Genomic DNA, 17807 nt, shown 5'->3' with positions numbered 1-17807 from the left:
CATGCAGGATGATGTAATTAAGAAAGCTTTAAAATGTACCAAAGGATCAAAGTGCACAAACCACTGTTGATGACCGAACAGCAGTTATGGTAACTGTCTTTTTGCCATAGTCAAGATGTCAGTTATTAAATTACATCATTTAACATTATTTCATCTTTAATATTGGTCCATTTATAGTCGGTCAATTATTTGGTAATTTGGTGAAATGTATTATTTGGTTATTAAACATCGTTTGGTCAAACATTCATTTAAGCTGTCTGATGCCGCTCCTAAATTTTAGGAGAAAGTTTTCTGTGTTCACCCAAACTGAGCTGAAGTGCTGTTTCTGTCTCTTTTCAGTGACAGCTCACCTGCCACGCTGACCGGCAAAGTCAACCAGCTGGAGGTCATCCTGAGGCAGCTCCAACATGACTTAAGAAAGGTGAACTGTCCTTCAACAGTGAAAAACAATAGCCAGTTTTTTTCTGACTACATCGTTTTGTCCACCACCTGCAAGCCACTCCACCACCTACAGCCGCCTATAGCCACCTGCACCCATCTTTACCCACCTATAGCCACCTACACCCATCTTTACCCACCTATAGCCACCTACACCCACTTATAGTGACCTACAGCAGCCTATAGCGACTTACACCAACTACAGCCACCTACACTCACTTATAGCGACCTACACCCGTATAGCTATACACCCACCTGTGGCCACCTACACCCACCTATAGCCACCTATACTCACTTATAGCCACCTACACACTCCTATAGCCATACACCCACCTACACCCACCTATAGTGACCTACACCCTCCTATAGCCATACACCCACTTACACCTACCAGTAGCCACTTATACCCACCTGTAGCCACCTACACCCACCTACAGCCACCTATAGCCACCTACACTCACTTTTAGCAACCTACACCCTCCTATAGCCATACACCCACTTATACCCACCTGTAGCCACCTACACCCACCTGTAGCCACCTATAGCGACCTACACCCACTTACAGTGACCTACACCAACCTATAGCCATGCACCCACCTACAGCCACCTATAGCCATACAGCCTCCTACACCCACTTATAGCCACCTACACCCACCTGTAGGGTCTGCAGTGACGTGTACCCACCGGCACCCACCGACACCCACCTATACCCACCTACAGCTATTTACAGACACCCACACCCGCGTATAGCCACTTACACGCACCAATAGCCACCTATACCAGCCTATATCTACAGCTATCTATAGTCTCTGCCTTTATCCTTTCATTCACATGTGCAACTTCGCATCAGCCGAGCACGTTTTCCCGTTTCTCAGCGTTTTATTCCTGAGCTCTGCTGAGTGAATGTGAGGAAATGCATCATGCGCTTGAGTGTAGCTACACTGCGATTGTTTTGTGGGAAATGACTGCCAAACAATGCGCTAATGGTCACAGTAATGGGCACCCAGGGCACCACATTGCCACTTAGTCATCTCTGCTTCCGATCATTTTAGGCCACTGTGATCATATAATCAGTAGAGGAAAAGCTACTCAGGGGTCAGTTAGATTGTTAGTAGTGCACAGGGCAGTTTGGCAGACAGTAGTCATGGCTTAGAACTGAGGCAGTGCTTGTTGTTTTGCCTCAGCGTAGCTGTGCAGTGACACAATGATCACAAAAACATCCATTTAAATTACAAACTTACAGAACTCCATTCCAAAAAAAAGCGATTTAAGACCAGCAGTGTTGTGAAGTGTGATGATGTAATCATGCTTGGGTGTGAAAGGAGCATCCAGGAAATGCTGCGTCTTTTATGTGCAAGGATGGGTCGAGGCTCCTGACCTTAATCGCTGAAAAATGTAACAGTTTAAGAACAGTGCTCCTCAACATATTTCACTCTCAATGCATAATAATAGCAAAAGATTCAGATCCAGAGAAATCTCTGTGCGTAAAGGGCAAAGCCAAAAGCCACAACTGATATTTATTCCTGACCTTTAAAGCATTGCAATAAAACAGGCATGTTTCTGTGATGATATCACCACATGATATTTTGATAAACTGTTGTCAATAAACACTGACTGTCGCTGCACCAACAAATGCAGGTTAAAACTGTACTCTGCACAGTGGAATTGACATATCAACAATGTCCAGAAACGCCGCCGACTTCTCTCGGCTCGAGCTCATCTGAGATGGACTGATGCTAAGTCAACCTTTCAGATTGTTTATGGAAATAATAGATATTGTCTTCTCTGGGTTGAAGAAGAAAAGGACCACCCAGATTGTTACCAGCATAAAGTTCTAAATCCAGTGTCTGTCATGGTGTTGGGGGGGGTGGTATTAGTGGGTAACCTGTACATTTGTGAAAGCACCATTATCACTGAACACATTTTGGAGCATCATATGTTGCCTTTTTGATGCCATCTTTTTCAGGGACGTTCATGTTTATTTCAGCACGACACACCAAGAAACATTCTGCATGTGTTAAAACAGCATGGGCACTAGGCTGGCCTTCAGTTCTCATTGAAAATGTGTGGTGCATCATCATTATCGTTGCACAGCTGAAGACTTTTAAAAAATTCCAAAACTGAGTCAGTTTGTGTCTTCAGTTCCCAAATGATCATTAAGTGCTACTAAAACGAAAGGTGATGTAATATAGTGGTAAACATGCTCCTGTCCCAACTTTTATGGAGCATGTTGCAGGCATCAAATGTAAAATGAGCTTGAATTTACAGAAAAGAGTGAAGTTAAGAAGGTAAAACAGCAGATGTTGTAGTTTTAACCATTTTGAATGTAATACAGATCAAACTGAATGTACTAATCACTGCTTTCTGTTTTTATTGGCCTTCCACACACTGTCCCAACTTTTTTGGAATTGAGGGTTGTAGAAAGCTGTGATTTACTGGCTCATTATTCAGTTTTAGAACCAGTTCCTCACACTGTAGGTAAGCAAGTACGTAAGTAAATTTTATTTATATAGCACATTTAAAACCGAAGTGCTTTACAATAAAAAAAAAAGGATTCCCACCTTCCGAACACCACTACCACACATTCACCCAGCAGTGTACAGAGCTCAGTCCACAGTTCAACGACTGCTGAATGCTAATCGATCAAAATGTGTTTTAAGCTTTGTTTTAAAAGGTGCAGCGACAGCAAAAGCACGATCCCCTTTATGTTTAAGACGAGACCGAGGAACAGTTAAAAGTGATCGAGACGCAGACCTTAAAGATTTTGAGGGCGCATATATACAAAGCATGTCCTCAACATATGCAGGTGCCTGACCACTCAAAGCTTTAAAAACCATCAGTGCCATTTTATATTGGATTCTGTATTGCACTGGGAGCCAGCATAAGGACGCTAAACTGGAGTTATGTGCCCCATTAACGCTCCATCATGGTTCTCCTTGAAAAGATACTGGAGAAGCTCGACAGGTTCCTGAACTTATTCAGAGCATCAAAGCAGTTTCTAAATGGTACTTTCTACTAATTTGGTACTAATTGTGGATATTTGAACATTCACAATGAAAGGTGCTACAGTACAGTACAGTCTTAAAAGAGATGGTTCTTTAAAGGTTATTTAGTAAAGACAATGGACCTTGAACATGCAAAGAACCTTTGCATGATTAAATGGTTCTTCAGATGGATGGAGAATGTGGTGTATATGGTTCTATATAGCACCAAAAAGTTATTGTGATGTCAAGCTTATACGGAATAGAAGAACCCTTTTTGGTGCTATACAGAACCACATACAACACACTCTCCATCAATCTGAAGAACCATTTCACCATGCAGGGAACCATTTAATCATGCAAATTTGAGTGCTTATGGTTCTATATAAAGCCATTTCCTTTATGAAAGAACCCTTGAAGATCTTTTTGAAGAATGCAGTAAAAAATAAAATCAAGTAAACATTAAGCAACACTGAACTGATGAAATGTAAAGGTTTTTTAGCCATCATCAGCACTGGTGGTCCATGTTAGCATCAGTGTTAGCATGCTAGCACTTTCTCCAGGCTGAGCTGTCAGTGTCTGTGTTCTTTGTTCACGCTGCACAGGAAAAAGAGGACAAAGCCATCCTGCAGGTGGAGGTGCAGCATCTTCGGCAAGACAACATGCGTCTGCAGGAGGAGAGTCAGACGGCCGCTGCCCAGCTCAGGAAATTCACCGAATGGTTCTTCAGCACCATCGACAAAAAGCCCTGAGAGAAGCCCTCACAGGCAAGCAGATGGACCGTTAGTTAGAGTACCGCCCCCAGCGTGCCCTCTGTGCTCCAGGAGATCAGGGTTCTTCAAGAGGGCACCCTCGGGGGGGAGAGAGAACCACTGGAACGCTGTCAGTCCCTGGAGCGTCGTATACTCTTTAGTACAACCCTGTTGGTGCTTCAGACATCGCAGAGCTACCTGAGCTAACAAGGCCATCAGAGGTCCTGAGAGAGGATGATTGTAAGTAGCATATTCTGGCTGAGGAAAGTCGCTCTGCTGGTGTTGAGTTGTGAGAGGATACGACTGAAGGATTCTCCACAACGAGTCAAACGGAGACGAGGAGGAATGTACCGGACGATATGAAGTGGTACCCAGTTCCCTATCCGAACCTCCGCTCGGAGGCCGGAGGACGATGGCAGTGGAATATGAATGTAATTCACTCAGTCCTGCTTTGGCTTCTCATTTCTAAGATCCTTTATTTGTCATTTATCCATCCCAAACTTTGTACGTAATGAAGTACCGTTGCTGTTGTGGCACTGCACCATATTTCACGTGTATCCGAAGAGCTAGTTAATTTATAGTCAATAGTTTATATCCACAGTCATCATGTCCTAGCAATAAAATGTGGTAGTAGCAGAACTTAAAGAACATTAGCACAAAATGTGAGTTCCTGTTAAGGTGCGGTCGTACTGTATTTATTTTTATTCAATAAGAGTCTGTGCCTCGAAAAAGATCTGAAATTAAGCGTTTCTATGCCTCGTTTCGCTCTTTTTCGTTCTTTCTTCTGAACACATGCCTTCTCTCCATCGCTCACCGAACCCCGTTGTTGTTGCGGCGTCGACACATTTCTTCTTCATAGTTTCTCTCCGTGTCTCCAGACTTCATGAGCCGGCGATCCACACTCACGATGCCAAAACCTGTTTATCTCTGTACAGAACCTCTGCTGAAGTGTCTTGTATTTAACACTGTTATTTAAGCTTATTTAACCTAAATTTGTTTATTTTATTAAACAAAGGGTTTGTTTTGATTTGTTTTCTCTGCACTAAGTGGAAGAGGCTCTGATTAGGCTAGACTGTAACGCGTGTAGCTTTGACAGGGCTGTGTGGAATATATAGAAATATTAAAGAGTTTTGTTTTTCTTCATTCCAACATTTGGATGCTGCTAGATTACACTGTCTTTGTTTGTATGCTTTTATTGTAAATTTGTTTCATGTAAGATGGTCATTTTTCTTTCTTTTTTTTAATAAATGTATGTAAAAATTTGGTAGTTTACACAAATGTTATTTTGATGTTAACAACTAATAAATGAGTTAACAGTGGAAGACAATATTGGTTCAATAGTGAATCACCACAGTGACTGATTTGTGTTTAGGCCACGAGTCAGGAAACTTCAACTGACCATTAAATGCCAGATTAGTAAATGCAGTGAATAATTTAATTGTTTTTAGGTGATATTTGTACAAAAGTTACATACGAAGTGAATTAAATTAGCCGATTGGCTGATTTTACTTCATAGCTGTTGATAAATAGTAGCTGCAAACTGATGACCACTCAAATAAACAGTAGCTCACTGCTGCCCTCTAAAGGCGTCATTAACAAACATCAAATAAACGTCACTCACTGCCCTTTTAACACCTGAAAGGTAGAACCTTAGTTTTTTGCAAGACCCATGTCGTCTTAATAAATGCATTATCTGTTTTTTATGTTTTATGTTGCTTCAACCCAACAAATAAAACTTCACCAGATCTGCTTTCTGTTTGTTGGTACATAAACATGTGACTGTGAAAGTTAACAGCTGTGGAAAATAATTGCAGTCATGTGATTGTTGTAATTGTGACAGGCCTGTGTGGGAGGCTGCTTGCTGAGCATCTTGTGCTGCGACTTGTGATGACACTAACGTTTTTTCCCCATTTCAGCAGCCACAGGAGAATTACAGTTGCCATGGCGGTTGTTGCCATGGATGCAAAATATTAGCTGAGTACCCTTTTGGGAATGCTTTGAGACCTAAATCTATCAGACACTTATCTCTGGGTCCACATGTGGAGCAGTGCCTCCCTCAGTATAACCAGACATGCAGCAGTAGCTGCAAACGCACTACATCTCCAAAAGTATCTAGACAGTCATGCTAATGAGTGAAACCAGCTATTTTAAGGTCACCAATTACTGACACAGCTCATATAATCTCCAAAGAAAAGCACTGACCAATAGAATGAGATGCTCTGGAGCAGCTGCACATGATCCTAAGGTCTCCATGCCCAGTGCCCAGCGTGGGCTAGAGGGATATAAAGCCCCCCAGCATTGGGCTGTGGAGCAGTGGAACTGTGTTCTCTGGAGTGATGGAGCTCCATCCGATATGTTTGGAATGGGTTAATGTGATTATGATTCAATGAGATGACATTAAATAATAAACTGCACTTTCTGTGCGTATATATATGTCATTACACACGATCATGATAGAATCAAATGAAGCTCAGATTTTCTCTGTCTGATGTGAAAATTCTTTTTTTGCCCTCTATCATAAACGCTAATAGCGTTAGCTAGCTTATGTCACATTAGTAAATTCTTTAAAAAGTAATAATTCTAAAAATATCAATCAACATATCAACACATCGTCCTAGTTTCCATTCTGGTGCTCTTATTGGTGATGTGATAGTGTTGGTGACTTTGTCCTTAGCTGGACGAGTAAATTGTTAAATTGTGTTTAGCTTCAGCTGAAAGTGTTACCAGAACCCCCTCAAGAACCGTTAGGTCCTGTTGGTATTAATCATGAGCACTAAAAATCAGGGCTGGACTGGACCAGCCCACTGCAGCCACATTCAGTTTATATAGTGTTAAGTACAAAATGCTTTGGTTCTTTTCATGCGTAAGGTCAGTCTTGCATTATCTCGCGTTAAATAGTGACGCATCCATACAATACGAGTACATATTTTTTAGTACTTTAGTACAGCTGTTAGTGTGAGTGTAATGTATCTGATGTTAAATGAAGGTTGTTATCTCGCTCTGCTACATCAGTGATCTCTGATCGAGCAGCGCTGCAGTGGAGGTTTAGTTCTCTGTCAGAAAAGCTCTTCTGTACAGCTGTCAGTAAAGTAGTTTTCATAGTTTTGATCCTCATCTGTCTCTTTCAGCAGCAGCACAGCGACAGCAGGAATCACATCCGAGGCTGACGCATCCGAGGAGCTCACGCTTCCGGTTTTCCGTCCTGTTGGAGACGTTTGATTGGCTGGTTGAGCTGTAGCTGAATGTCCTCTAAAGCCAGACAGACACTGTGTGATGTTAGAGATCTTGTTCTTTGGTGACTCTCACTGTCCGTTTAATAGACCATCGTGTTCAGACAAAGCTACGATTTATAAACTCACACTGTACGAAACGCTCCGTCTGACTGACCTGCTACGGGAAACACAGCCTCTACAGACGCTCTGACTACAGACCGTTATCAATAAAGCTGATTCACTCAGAACAACCGCGTACTGAGCAACACGCTGAAACTCTGAGCTACAGCAGCTCTGCTGACCACACTGCACTGAAATATATACATGGTAGGACAGCACAGTCTCTCTACAGCTTATTTTACAAAGACAGTTTAAAAATTACTGTATTAATGTTTATATTTTGCTATTGGGTGTTAAACAGAGTACAGTCGCATATTCGGACCTTGGTAGCAAATGTCGACTTTTCGCCTCAGTTTTGTTAGCCTACATTTATCCAACAGTTTTAAAATCTTAAAGTACAGACCAGAATATTGACCAATCAGGATGGTTTTCTTTGTGGTGTCTAGGTAGATATAGCTATGCGCGCTCTTCAGGGGCTGAAGAGAAAGCCTAACGTTAGATTAACTATGAGCATAATTACGACATCACAGAGGAATCAACCAGGCACGCTTTGATTTACAGTGGATGGGACTAGTGCATGAAGAAAAAAGTCACTCTAGACCTTCTGGACGTTCTGAACACGTCACTGATGGAATACGAGCTGCAGTCTGATCAGTGGGCTGTTAGGAAATGAAAACAGCTCTACACCAGAGCAGCTACTGAGAGAGTCACTGTGAGACTGTTACGAGGTAAAATGTTCACTGGTATGTCTGTGAGAACCTAAACATGCAACATCTTCAGAACCTTTAAATGTCTGTGTTTAATCTTAAACCTTAAATGCTGCTGCAGTTACATTCTGAAGCCAGTGAATTTCCCACTCCACTTTAACTGCACCAGAATGAAACTGCTGCACTGTTAAAGGTGGAATGGAAAATCTGAATAAGAAGCTTCGTCAGAAAGGGTCGCCACTACTACTAGAATCCTATCCTATCGTTAAGGTGGGTTTTTGTGTTTTGCCATTTAGGGCCCAAACTGAAGACCCGGCTCTAACAGTCCCGGGGCCGTAGTTCAGAAAATTCTGTACTGAGATCTGCTTTGTTGTCATGGCAACTTCAGTTAAGACTGAATTTAGGAGAGAAGCCATTACAGAACAACAGATCTTAAGTCTATAATCTTATTTCCAGATGAGAAAACGGTTTTACAGAAACATCCTAAGTTGCCAAAATATCCTAAATATGTTCTTAACTGTAAGATAAACTCAGAGCGTCTTAACTTCTATTTAACCGTCTGATTCTGTTGTTTATGCAGTGATGGGCAGCTCAGCTCACTATAACCAGCATAATGACGCCACATTTATCTACACTGAAAACGGAGCTTTGAGTTGAGTTTTATTTCTAACAGCGTTTAAAAGCCCAGACGCTGCAGACTCGATCTCCACCGCCCCTCTGATCACCTTCGTGTGTTAATGTTGATGATGAAATATTACAGTGATGGTGGTGAATAATGAGGAGACGGAGCTGAACGTGTGTCTGTTTATTAGGAGGAGTAACGTTAGCGCGCTCGGCTAAAGCGTTTGGGAAATGGAGACTGAAACTGGGGAGCGGCGACACTCTGATAAACAGCAGGGGGCGCTCTCACAGTATTCACTACTTACAGTTTATCACTCTTTAGTTTTATTTGACTTTCTTCACCTCAGTAACGGTAGCTAACGTTAGCTGTCTGACTGGCTAACTTGATTACGTGTCTAGCTGTGCGCGTATGGTCGGTTGCTAGATAACAAACGCAACGGTTGATTGTCGACTTCAATCAAGAAAGTTAAGATTTCCTAACTTGAGATAAGAAAAGATGCTGTAAGATGAGATAAGATTCCTAAATTAAGCTCAGATTTGCTTCTGTAATACGGATTGGTGTAAAATCTCCTCTTGACCGGTCAGATCAGAACTTAAGATAAAAAGATAGGAAGTTTCTGTAATACGGCTCCTGATTCCTCACTGCGCATGACTGCAGTAGACACGGTTCTCCTCTAGAAGCTCTGAGTGAATGATCTAGCTGGTAAACTGCATTATGATGAAGGCTGCTGTGGAGGCACAGCTGGTCGGATGTGGCTGGATCTCTGTGAGGGGTTTTCGGAATCCAGCTGCAGTGTGTTACGGAAAATCACTGCATGAGCACCAAGTGACTCAGATCTCAGCTGAAGCTCACTGATCCGTTCCTCTCGTACCGTTTCATGTTCTATTCATATAGAGCTACTCTCCAATGCAAAGGTCACCTGCATTGGGTGGAGTGAGTTCCTCTCCTGGGTCTCACCTGCAGGACCAGCAGCGGTAGAACTGAGATAGAGAGAGAGAGAGAGAGCGAGAGAGAGAGATATTAAAGGCCTTAATGCTGTGATAATGTCCTCTTTGCAGTGCTTGTAACTCTAACTGCTCTCTCTACAAACAGCCTGCCTGCCTTATTCTCTCCTCTAACACACCTGAACACACCTGAGCAGCATTCCTCTTTTCAGTCTATGAGAGCGGCTCTTTGGCTCTTTGGCTCTTTGGCTCTCTAATTTTTAATGTCATGTTTAATTTATTCTCTTTTAAATCTCTTGTTTTAATCATGTTTTTAATTTGTCTTTTTTAATTTGAATTATCTTTTCATTTTCTCACAGTGAGATTGTGACCCACACTCTTAAAAAAGATGGTTCTTCAAGGGTTCTTTAGTAAAGACAGTGCTCCTACATAGAACCATGAACACTTAAAGCACCATTTGCATGCTTAATTGGTTCTCTGCATTGTGAAACGGTTCCTCAGATTGATGGAGAATGTGTTGTATATGGTTCTATATAACACCAAAAAAGGTTCTGCTATTGTTATGATGTCAAGCTTGTGGAACCTTTTTTTGGTGCTATATAGAACCATTTTCAAAAAAGGTTCAATGTATCTAGATGCAAGATGCAGGTCTGGGGTGTCCAGGGCCCCCTATTTATTCTCTTGGACCCCCTGAATGTTCCAAAATCAAAATTCTGGGGTTTTCTGAAGATAACCTCATTATGACGTTACGCTGTCCGTTAGAAAAACAGACGGTCAAATCCAGATTCAGTGAAGCTGATTGTTGATCTGCTTCCCCCACAATCAGCTTCTGTCTCTGATGTTCTTAACTAACTAGAGCTGCAGCTCTGCTCTGCCTCAGGGTGGCGCTGTAGCAGACCGGTTCACCCAGTTGGTCCTTCATAGTCTAGAAACTGTAACTCTGCCCGGATTCCTCTGAGAAACTTTACAATGAGCTGCAGCAGATCTGTAAATCTATAAGAAGCTCTTCTGGCTCCCAAATGGTCCAAATATATATTTTTATTTTTATTTAATGTTTAATTTATTCTCTTTAACATTTTTTGTTTTTAACTCATCTTTGTATTTTCTCACTTTGAGTGACTGCAGCGTGTGAAAGGTGAGAGAGATTGTAACCCAAACTCTTAAAAAAGATGGTTCTTCAAAGGTTCTTTACTAAACACAATGGTTCTATATAGAACCATAACTGAAAGAACAATTTTCATGTTTAAATGTTTCTCTGTATGTGCTGTATATGGTTCTATGTAGCACCTAAAAGAGTTCATCTATTGTTACAATGTCAAGCGTGTAGAACCTTTTTTGGTGCTATATAGAATCCTTTTCAAAAAGGTTCTATGTAGAACCATATACAACACATTCTCCATCAATCTGAAGAAGATTTCACCAATCAAAGAACACTTTAAGCCTGCAGATGGTTCTTTGAGTGTTCATGGGTCTATATAGAACCATTTTATTTACTAAAGAACCCTTGAAGAACCATCTTGAATGTAGTATTGCCATCTTTCTAAACTCAACTGAACCTTACTGAGGTTCTTAAAAATATGGTTTTTCAAGGGATCTACATAGAACAATCAACACTCCATTTGCATGCTTAAATGTTTCTCTGCATGTGTTGTATGTGGTTCTACAAAGCACCAAAAAGAGTTCTACTGTTACAATGTCAAGCATTTTGGTGCAATATAGAACCATATACTGATTCCCCATCAGTCTGAAGAACCATTTCACCATGCAAAGAACCATTTAAACATGCAGAGGGTTCTTAGAGCGTTCATAGTTCTATGTAGAACCATTTTCTTTACTAAAGAACCCTTGAAGAACCTGCAGCACTGCCGTCTGTTCAGACCCTGAGTGAGTGAGATTGTGACCTGTGTTTGGTCTTTTTTGTGTTTTAAAAACGCGCTCAGTCCGGTTCGTGCGCGGCTGCTCGGCCGTGGAAGCTCCTGAGGTTCTGGAGTGAGTTTGGAAAACGCCGAGTGCTCTGAGTGAGTGATTTAGATCTTTTACGTGTCCTTTATCAACCGGTAACGTTCAAAGTTCTGCGAGCTTCTGAGCCCTGAGGGGAGAAATATCAGAACTGAAAGTATTTAAATTCTGGGATTCTACAAATTTCTTTCTTTTCCCTCCACAAGGTCAGAAAACGGTCCTGTGCAGGAACAGTTTTCAGTCGTCAAGATGTAAACCATATTATTGTACCCTCAGAGGTACAACGGTGGTCTTGGGGTCCAACTGTGCGCCTTATAAAGTTTTTCACAGGAGAAAATACTTATGAATACCTTTTTATGACCTGATGTTGTTAAACAGAACTATAAAATAAAAAGCCTGCAGAGTCAACACAACTTAGAAAATATCCTTTCAGTGGAAAGTGGTGTAATTATAGTCCCTGACTAGGAGATCTGAAGTTGTACCCTTGAGTTTCACTGCAGTTACAGCTTGGTACCTTTTTTCTGAGAGTGTAGTATCTAAACGCTGCTCCTCCGTGTTTAGTCGTCACCTTCGGCAGGACTAACTGACCAGTTCCTAATGAGCTGAGAGTTCTGCTCAGCCATACTGTAGACAACATGATAAATTGTTGATGAGATAAGATAAGATAATCCTTTATTAGTCCCACAACAGGGACATTCTCAGTGCTGCAGCAGCAAAGGGACAACAAGACACTCAAGAAAAGAGTAACAAGAAGAGAATTAATGAGCAAGTAATTAACCTCGTTAATTAACAAGGCTTACAGTTTGTTACTTGTTACTTTATAGACAATAGATATAATACTAAAAGTAAAACATTAGATAAAAATATAAACTCTATCCTTCACAAAAATTAACAATATAAAGGGTTATAAATAAATATAAGCTGAGATATTCACACTGTTTATGTTACACATGTGATGGTGAGGAATTAATAATATAAACATAATAAAAAAGCAAAAAATCTTTATAGAGATATTTTAGAAAGATTTCACATGGAGTGTTGGTTATACTGCACACAGGAAATGGTGATGAATTCACAGTGTATGTTTTGTAGGTGTGTGAGGTCTAATGGGGGGTGGAGGAGGTTCTACTGGGAGCAGTGCTGGTTGTACAGTCTAACAGCAGCAGGAAGAGCCTCCTTCAAACACTTGGGGTGAAGCAGCTGGTCACTGAAGGAGCTGCCCCGTGCTGCCCAGTGCTGCCCAGTGCTGCCAGAGTCTCGGTCATGGGGTGGGAGCTGTTCTCCAGCATGGATGCTAGTCTGGCTAACATCCTCCTGTCTCCCACCGCCTGCTCTGGGTCTAGGGGGCTTCCCAGGACAGAGCTGGCCCTCTAAATACCTTCTTTAGTTATATATTGTTTTCATTTTTTGACCCTCGGTCGCCCCAAACACTTTGGCCCCACAAGGCAGGATCTAATGATTTGCCTTGTCTTAAAAAAAGACGAATCAGCTCCCAGTGTTTACCTAAAAGAGCCGGAAGCAGCACACACCCCTCGCTCGGCCTGCAGGTCCCCCGCTGACTCAGACAGACTGAGGCGCTCATGAACAGTCAGAGGAGCCCTGCTTCAGACTTGGAAGCTGTTTCTGGAGGCTTTGTGTTGAGGGTCCTGGTCTGGAGGGCTCTTGGCTGCAGATCTGGTCTGTGTGTGTGTTGAAGCCCGAGGCTGTCTCTGTTGTCTCGCCACGCGTCAGTCCGGGTCTTTACTGGAGCTCCGTTTTGGCCGATTACAGACAAAACCAGTCTGCTGAACCGGCTGGGCTTCACAAAACATGTCAGTGTGAGGGCAAGGAAAGGGGAACTACACCAATTTACCAAAATGTCTGCATAATTAGGTGGTTAAGATGTAAACAGAGCGGTTCAGAGAGGTTTGGTGTGAAACGCTCTGTTCTAGATAAACTTACCGAGTCAGAGCTGTTCACAGTGGTGGTGATAGGAACCAGACGTCCACCTCTAAAAGCTCCCTCACAGAAAGTTCCTACATGAAATGGTTATGAATTCACTGCCTGATGACTGAGACACTGTTTTATGATAGTTTAGAGAACTTAAACTCCATTCATGGTGGAGGGATACATGCAGGGCGCTGTGAGGCAAAATAGTCCCCAAAGAAAACTTATTATTTCAGATTTTCCACTATTTTCCATCATCAACATTCCATATAAACTCAGAAGACTCGTGTAGGTTCACTGGTGGTTCTGGATAGTAAATAAAATGTCTATATTTGTGTTGTAGTCATGGCGACCCCTGGTTCCTATCACCACCACTGTAAAGACATCTGAACCATTTCACACCAAACCACTCTGAATCCCTCTGATTACATCTCACACACTGGGTTATGGAGGAATTTAGAAAAATAGGTGGAATTCCCCTTTATCTAACTTTCGGCCTTAGTCCTAATCCACCCCCCCCTTACAGCGCCCCTGAGTGGGTGAGTGGAGTAGTTTGTGCGTATGTGGATGCCAGTGGAGCAGATGGGTCCTCACACTGAGAGGCAGCGCTGCTGGCAGCGTTCGGAGGGGCTTATTTATCTGGGCGTGTTCTGGTGTTCTGCTGGCGAGAACAGCAGGAGTTTAAACAATGTCTAAAGTGGCTGGGCTGAGACTTTGGCATCCGATCTGGAGGGAAGATTCTCACTAAGCTCTCCAGAAAGCCATGAGAATCACCTAGACTGATCCATCACTCCCCCCAGAGCTGCCGTGCGTTTAAAGGGCCCGTACTCTGCCTTCTTCATACACCAGGTTATTATATTTGTGTGGTTTTATACACCAACAGCCATAATTCATTCCTTCCTGATCATTTTCCAACCTCTCTTTACCCCTCACAGTTAAACAGACTGTTTTTGCTGCTGTGCCTTTAAGACTGATATTTAGTTGTTACTGGAATAAAATTTTGAATTTCATTATTTGTCATTTTGTCCCAGCTGCATTTTACAGTGTTGAACAGTGCTGAACAAATGTCATGATAAACAGACCAATAGAAATGAATCACAAATTGGAGGTTTTGTTTCAACAGTGATATGTAAATGAGCTCTGTTCTGATTTGCTGCCATGTTTTACACCTCATTCAAAAAGCAGTCCAAGCTGAAACACTTCTTATAACTTCAGCATGAATGGGCGGAGCTAAACTGCTGTAGCTGAATGGGTGGGGCTAAACTGCTGTAGGCTGAGTGGGTGGGGCTAAACTGATGTAGGCTGAGTGGGTGGGGCTAAACTGCTGTAGGCTGAAAGTGACGTCACAAAAACAATAAATTCCGAAGGGGCTGTTTTGCAGTGAGAGAATGTTCAGTTTTCTCTGCTGTTTGCTCTTTAAGGCTCATCGCTCCAGTGAAGGCGGAGTCTGCCAGCGTCTTTCTCGCTTCTCCTGCGTTCAGTTTTGTTTCTAAAAGCTCAGAAGCCACAGCGTTGTGGCCATTTGTGGACAGTTTACAGGGGGTTGTGGACACTGCAGGTGCAGTGAGGGGTGGGAGGGGGAAACGTGTGAAACGTGCTGATCTGAGCTAACAGTTTGTGAATGAGAGTGGTCACAGTGTCCTCACATGGCTGGTCTGCTCCAGATGGCAGCAGGCTGGCTGCTCCTCTCTGCCCACAGCTCCATTACCTCACCTGCCTCTCAGCCAGCCCATCTGTCCATCCAGCCCATACCGCACGGCACGGACCAGGACCGGGAGAGGAGAGGGAGAGGTTGAGAAGGTCCAAATGTTTTGGGAATATTTCAGTGAGCCTGAGAAACACATCAATCAATAACACATCCATTCACTGGAAATATGAATGTTTAGAGGATTATAGGCTAATGGGGTCATTTTCGAATGACTTCTCATCATTCAGCAGGTCAAAAAAGCCTCTAACAGCATCCATAAATTACTTAAATCCCAATTTATTGCCAAATAAATAAATAAACAAAATCCTTTCTGTTGCCTCAGGGCAACAAACCCATTTTCCTCACATTTAATGACAATAATAAATATTTGATAAAAATAAAGGGTCAATAACGAAGGGAGGAGTTTGAATGAACCAAAGAAATGAAAGTCTCTGGTCAGATTATCTCTTGGCTGACGTTTTCAGTCTTTTTTTAATGGTATGGTGCAGGTTGTACAACGTTTTTCTGCACTTAACAAAAACGTTTTGTCATTTTTCTTCTATCGTAAAATATTATTTACATCTGTTAGAAGTTCATTATTTAACAACCAGTATCATGTAAATTGTTTTTATGCTAGGCGAAATTGCTTAAATATGTTTGTTGCCTAGAAGCAACACTTTGAGACACCCAGTCTTGCGTGAACTTGAAAGAGCACTGCAGTTATTGTTTAGCATTACTGTTCTATAAAAATGGTGTTTTGTTTATAGCTTTAGTATTTAATGCTTATGTAATATTAGGCCTATAAGCCCATTCTAGTCAGTGTTTAATTAGAAAATGTGTTATTAGACAATTCCTGGATTCTTTATATGGTTCTGCTTGTTAATTGTTCATTTTAGCTGTTAGTTGTGGTTTTAAATGATTATTTGTTGTGCAGGAAATGAAAAACTAAAACTTCTAAATGTAACATCTAACATATCAGCCAGAACTCTGAGGCACTTCTAGGTGCACCGTTGAGACTGGTTTGGAAACTGGACCATAAGCAGGTGGTCAGGACACCACAGACAGTCTCAGGAAAGGCCCTCTCAGCACTAGTGGACGGTTACTACACCAGGGTCATCAGGAGAGCCAATTAGATCATCAAGGACAACCCACCCTCAGCACCACGTCCTCCTCCACTCCTCTCCTGCCTGGCAGACGATGCAGGGCTGTGAAATCAAGGACCTCCAGATTACAGGTGGGACTTTTACCTGATCTTAGACTGAAATCCTTTTGCTCTGAGTGACTCTAAACCTGAATTTTTATTTTATTAAAACTAAAGTTTGATCATTCTATTTTGTCACTACCAAACAATCATAACTCTACCAAACTGTACCAAATGTTTCAGTAGTGACTGTTTCAGTAGTGACTGTTTCAGTAGTGTCTGTCTCAGTAGTGACTGTTTCAGTGGTGACTGTTTCAGTAGTGACTGTCTCAGTAGTGACTGTTTCAGTAGTGTCTGTCTCAGTAGTGACTGTTTCAGTAGTGACTGTTTCAGTAGTGTCTGTTTCAGTAGTGTCTGTCTCAGTGGTGTCTGTTTCAGTAGTGACTGTTTCAGTAGTGTCTGTCTCAGTAGTGACTGTTTCAGTAGTGTCTGTCTCAGTGGTGACTGTTTCAGTGGTGACTGTTTCAGTGGTGACTGTTTCAGTAGTGTCTGTCTCAGTAGTGACTGTTTCAGTAGTGTCTGTCTCAGTAGTGACTGTCTCAGTAGTGACTGTTTCAGTAGTGACTGTTTCAGTAGTGTCTGTCTCAGTGATGACTGTTTCAGTGGTGTCTGTCTCAGTAGTGACTGTTTTAGTAGTGACTGTCTCAGTAGTGTCTGTTTCAGTAGTGTCTGTTTCAGTAGTGACTGTCTTAGTGGTGTCTGTTTCAGTAGTGACTGTTTCAGTAGTGACTGTTTCAGTGATGACTGTTTCAGTGGTGTCTGTCTCAGTAGTGACTGTTTCAGTAGTGACTGTCTCAGTAGTGTCTCAGTAGTGACTGTTTCAGTGGTGACTGTTTCAGTGGTGACTGTTTCAGTGGTGTCTGTTTCAGTAGTGACTGTTTCAGTGGTGACTGTTTCAGTGGTGTCTGTCTCAGTAGTGACTGTTTCAGTAGTGACTGTCTCAGTAGTGTCTCAGTAGTGACTGTTTCAGTGGTGACTGTTTCAGTAGTGACTGTCTCAGTAGTGTCTGTTTCAGTAGTGACTGTTTCAGTAGTGACTGTTTCAGTAGTGTCTGTTTCAGTGGTGTCTGTCTCAGTAGTGACTGTTTCAGTAGTGTCTGTTTCAGTAGTGACTGTTTCAGTAGTGACTGTCTCAGTAGTGTCTCAGTAGTGACTGTTTCAGTGGTGACTGTTTCAGTAGTGACTGTCTCAGTAGTGTCTGTTTCAGTAGTGACTGTTTCAGTAGTGACTGTTTCAGTAGTGTCTGTTTCAGTGGTGTC

The 17807-nt window shown here is 42.1% G+C and overlaps 1 protein-coding gene across 1 annotated transcript in view; it reads left to right on the top strand.

Annotated features, from left to right (window-relative positions):
- LOC118810079 (signal-induced proliferation-associated 1-like protein 2) overlaps nucleotides 1–5498 on the top strand; it is a 183621-nt gene extending 178123 nt beyond the window's left edge. The window contains exons 19-20 of the mRNA XM_036573604.1: nucleotides 340–421; nucleotides 4025–5498. Of these exons, the coding sequence (XP_036429497.1) occupies nucleotides 340–421; nucleotides 4025–4171 (229 nt within the window). The 3' untranslated portion in view covers nucleotides 4172–5498. The remainder of the gene's footprint in view (nucleotides 1–339; nucleotides 422–4024) is intronic.
- The last annotated feature ends 12309 nt before the right edge of the window (nucleotides 5499–17807 follow it).

Source organism: Colossoma macropomum, unplaced genomic scaffold (genome assembly GCF_904425465.1).
Source record: "Colossoma macropomum unplaced genomic scaffold, Colossoma_macropomum, whole genome shotgun sequence".
NCBI lineage: Eukaryota > Metazoa > Chordata > Actinopteri > Characiformes > Serrasalmidae > Colossoma > Colossoma macropomum.
Note: the sequence above shows the minus strand (reverse complement) of the source record. Positions and strands in the feature narration are given on the sequence as shown.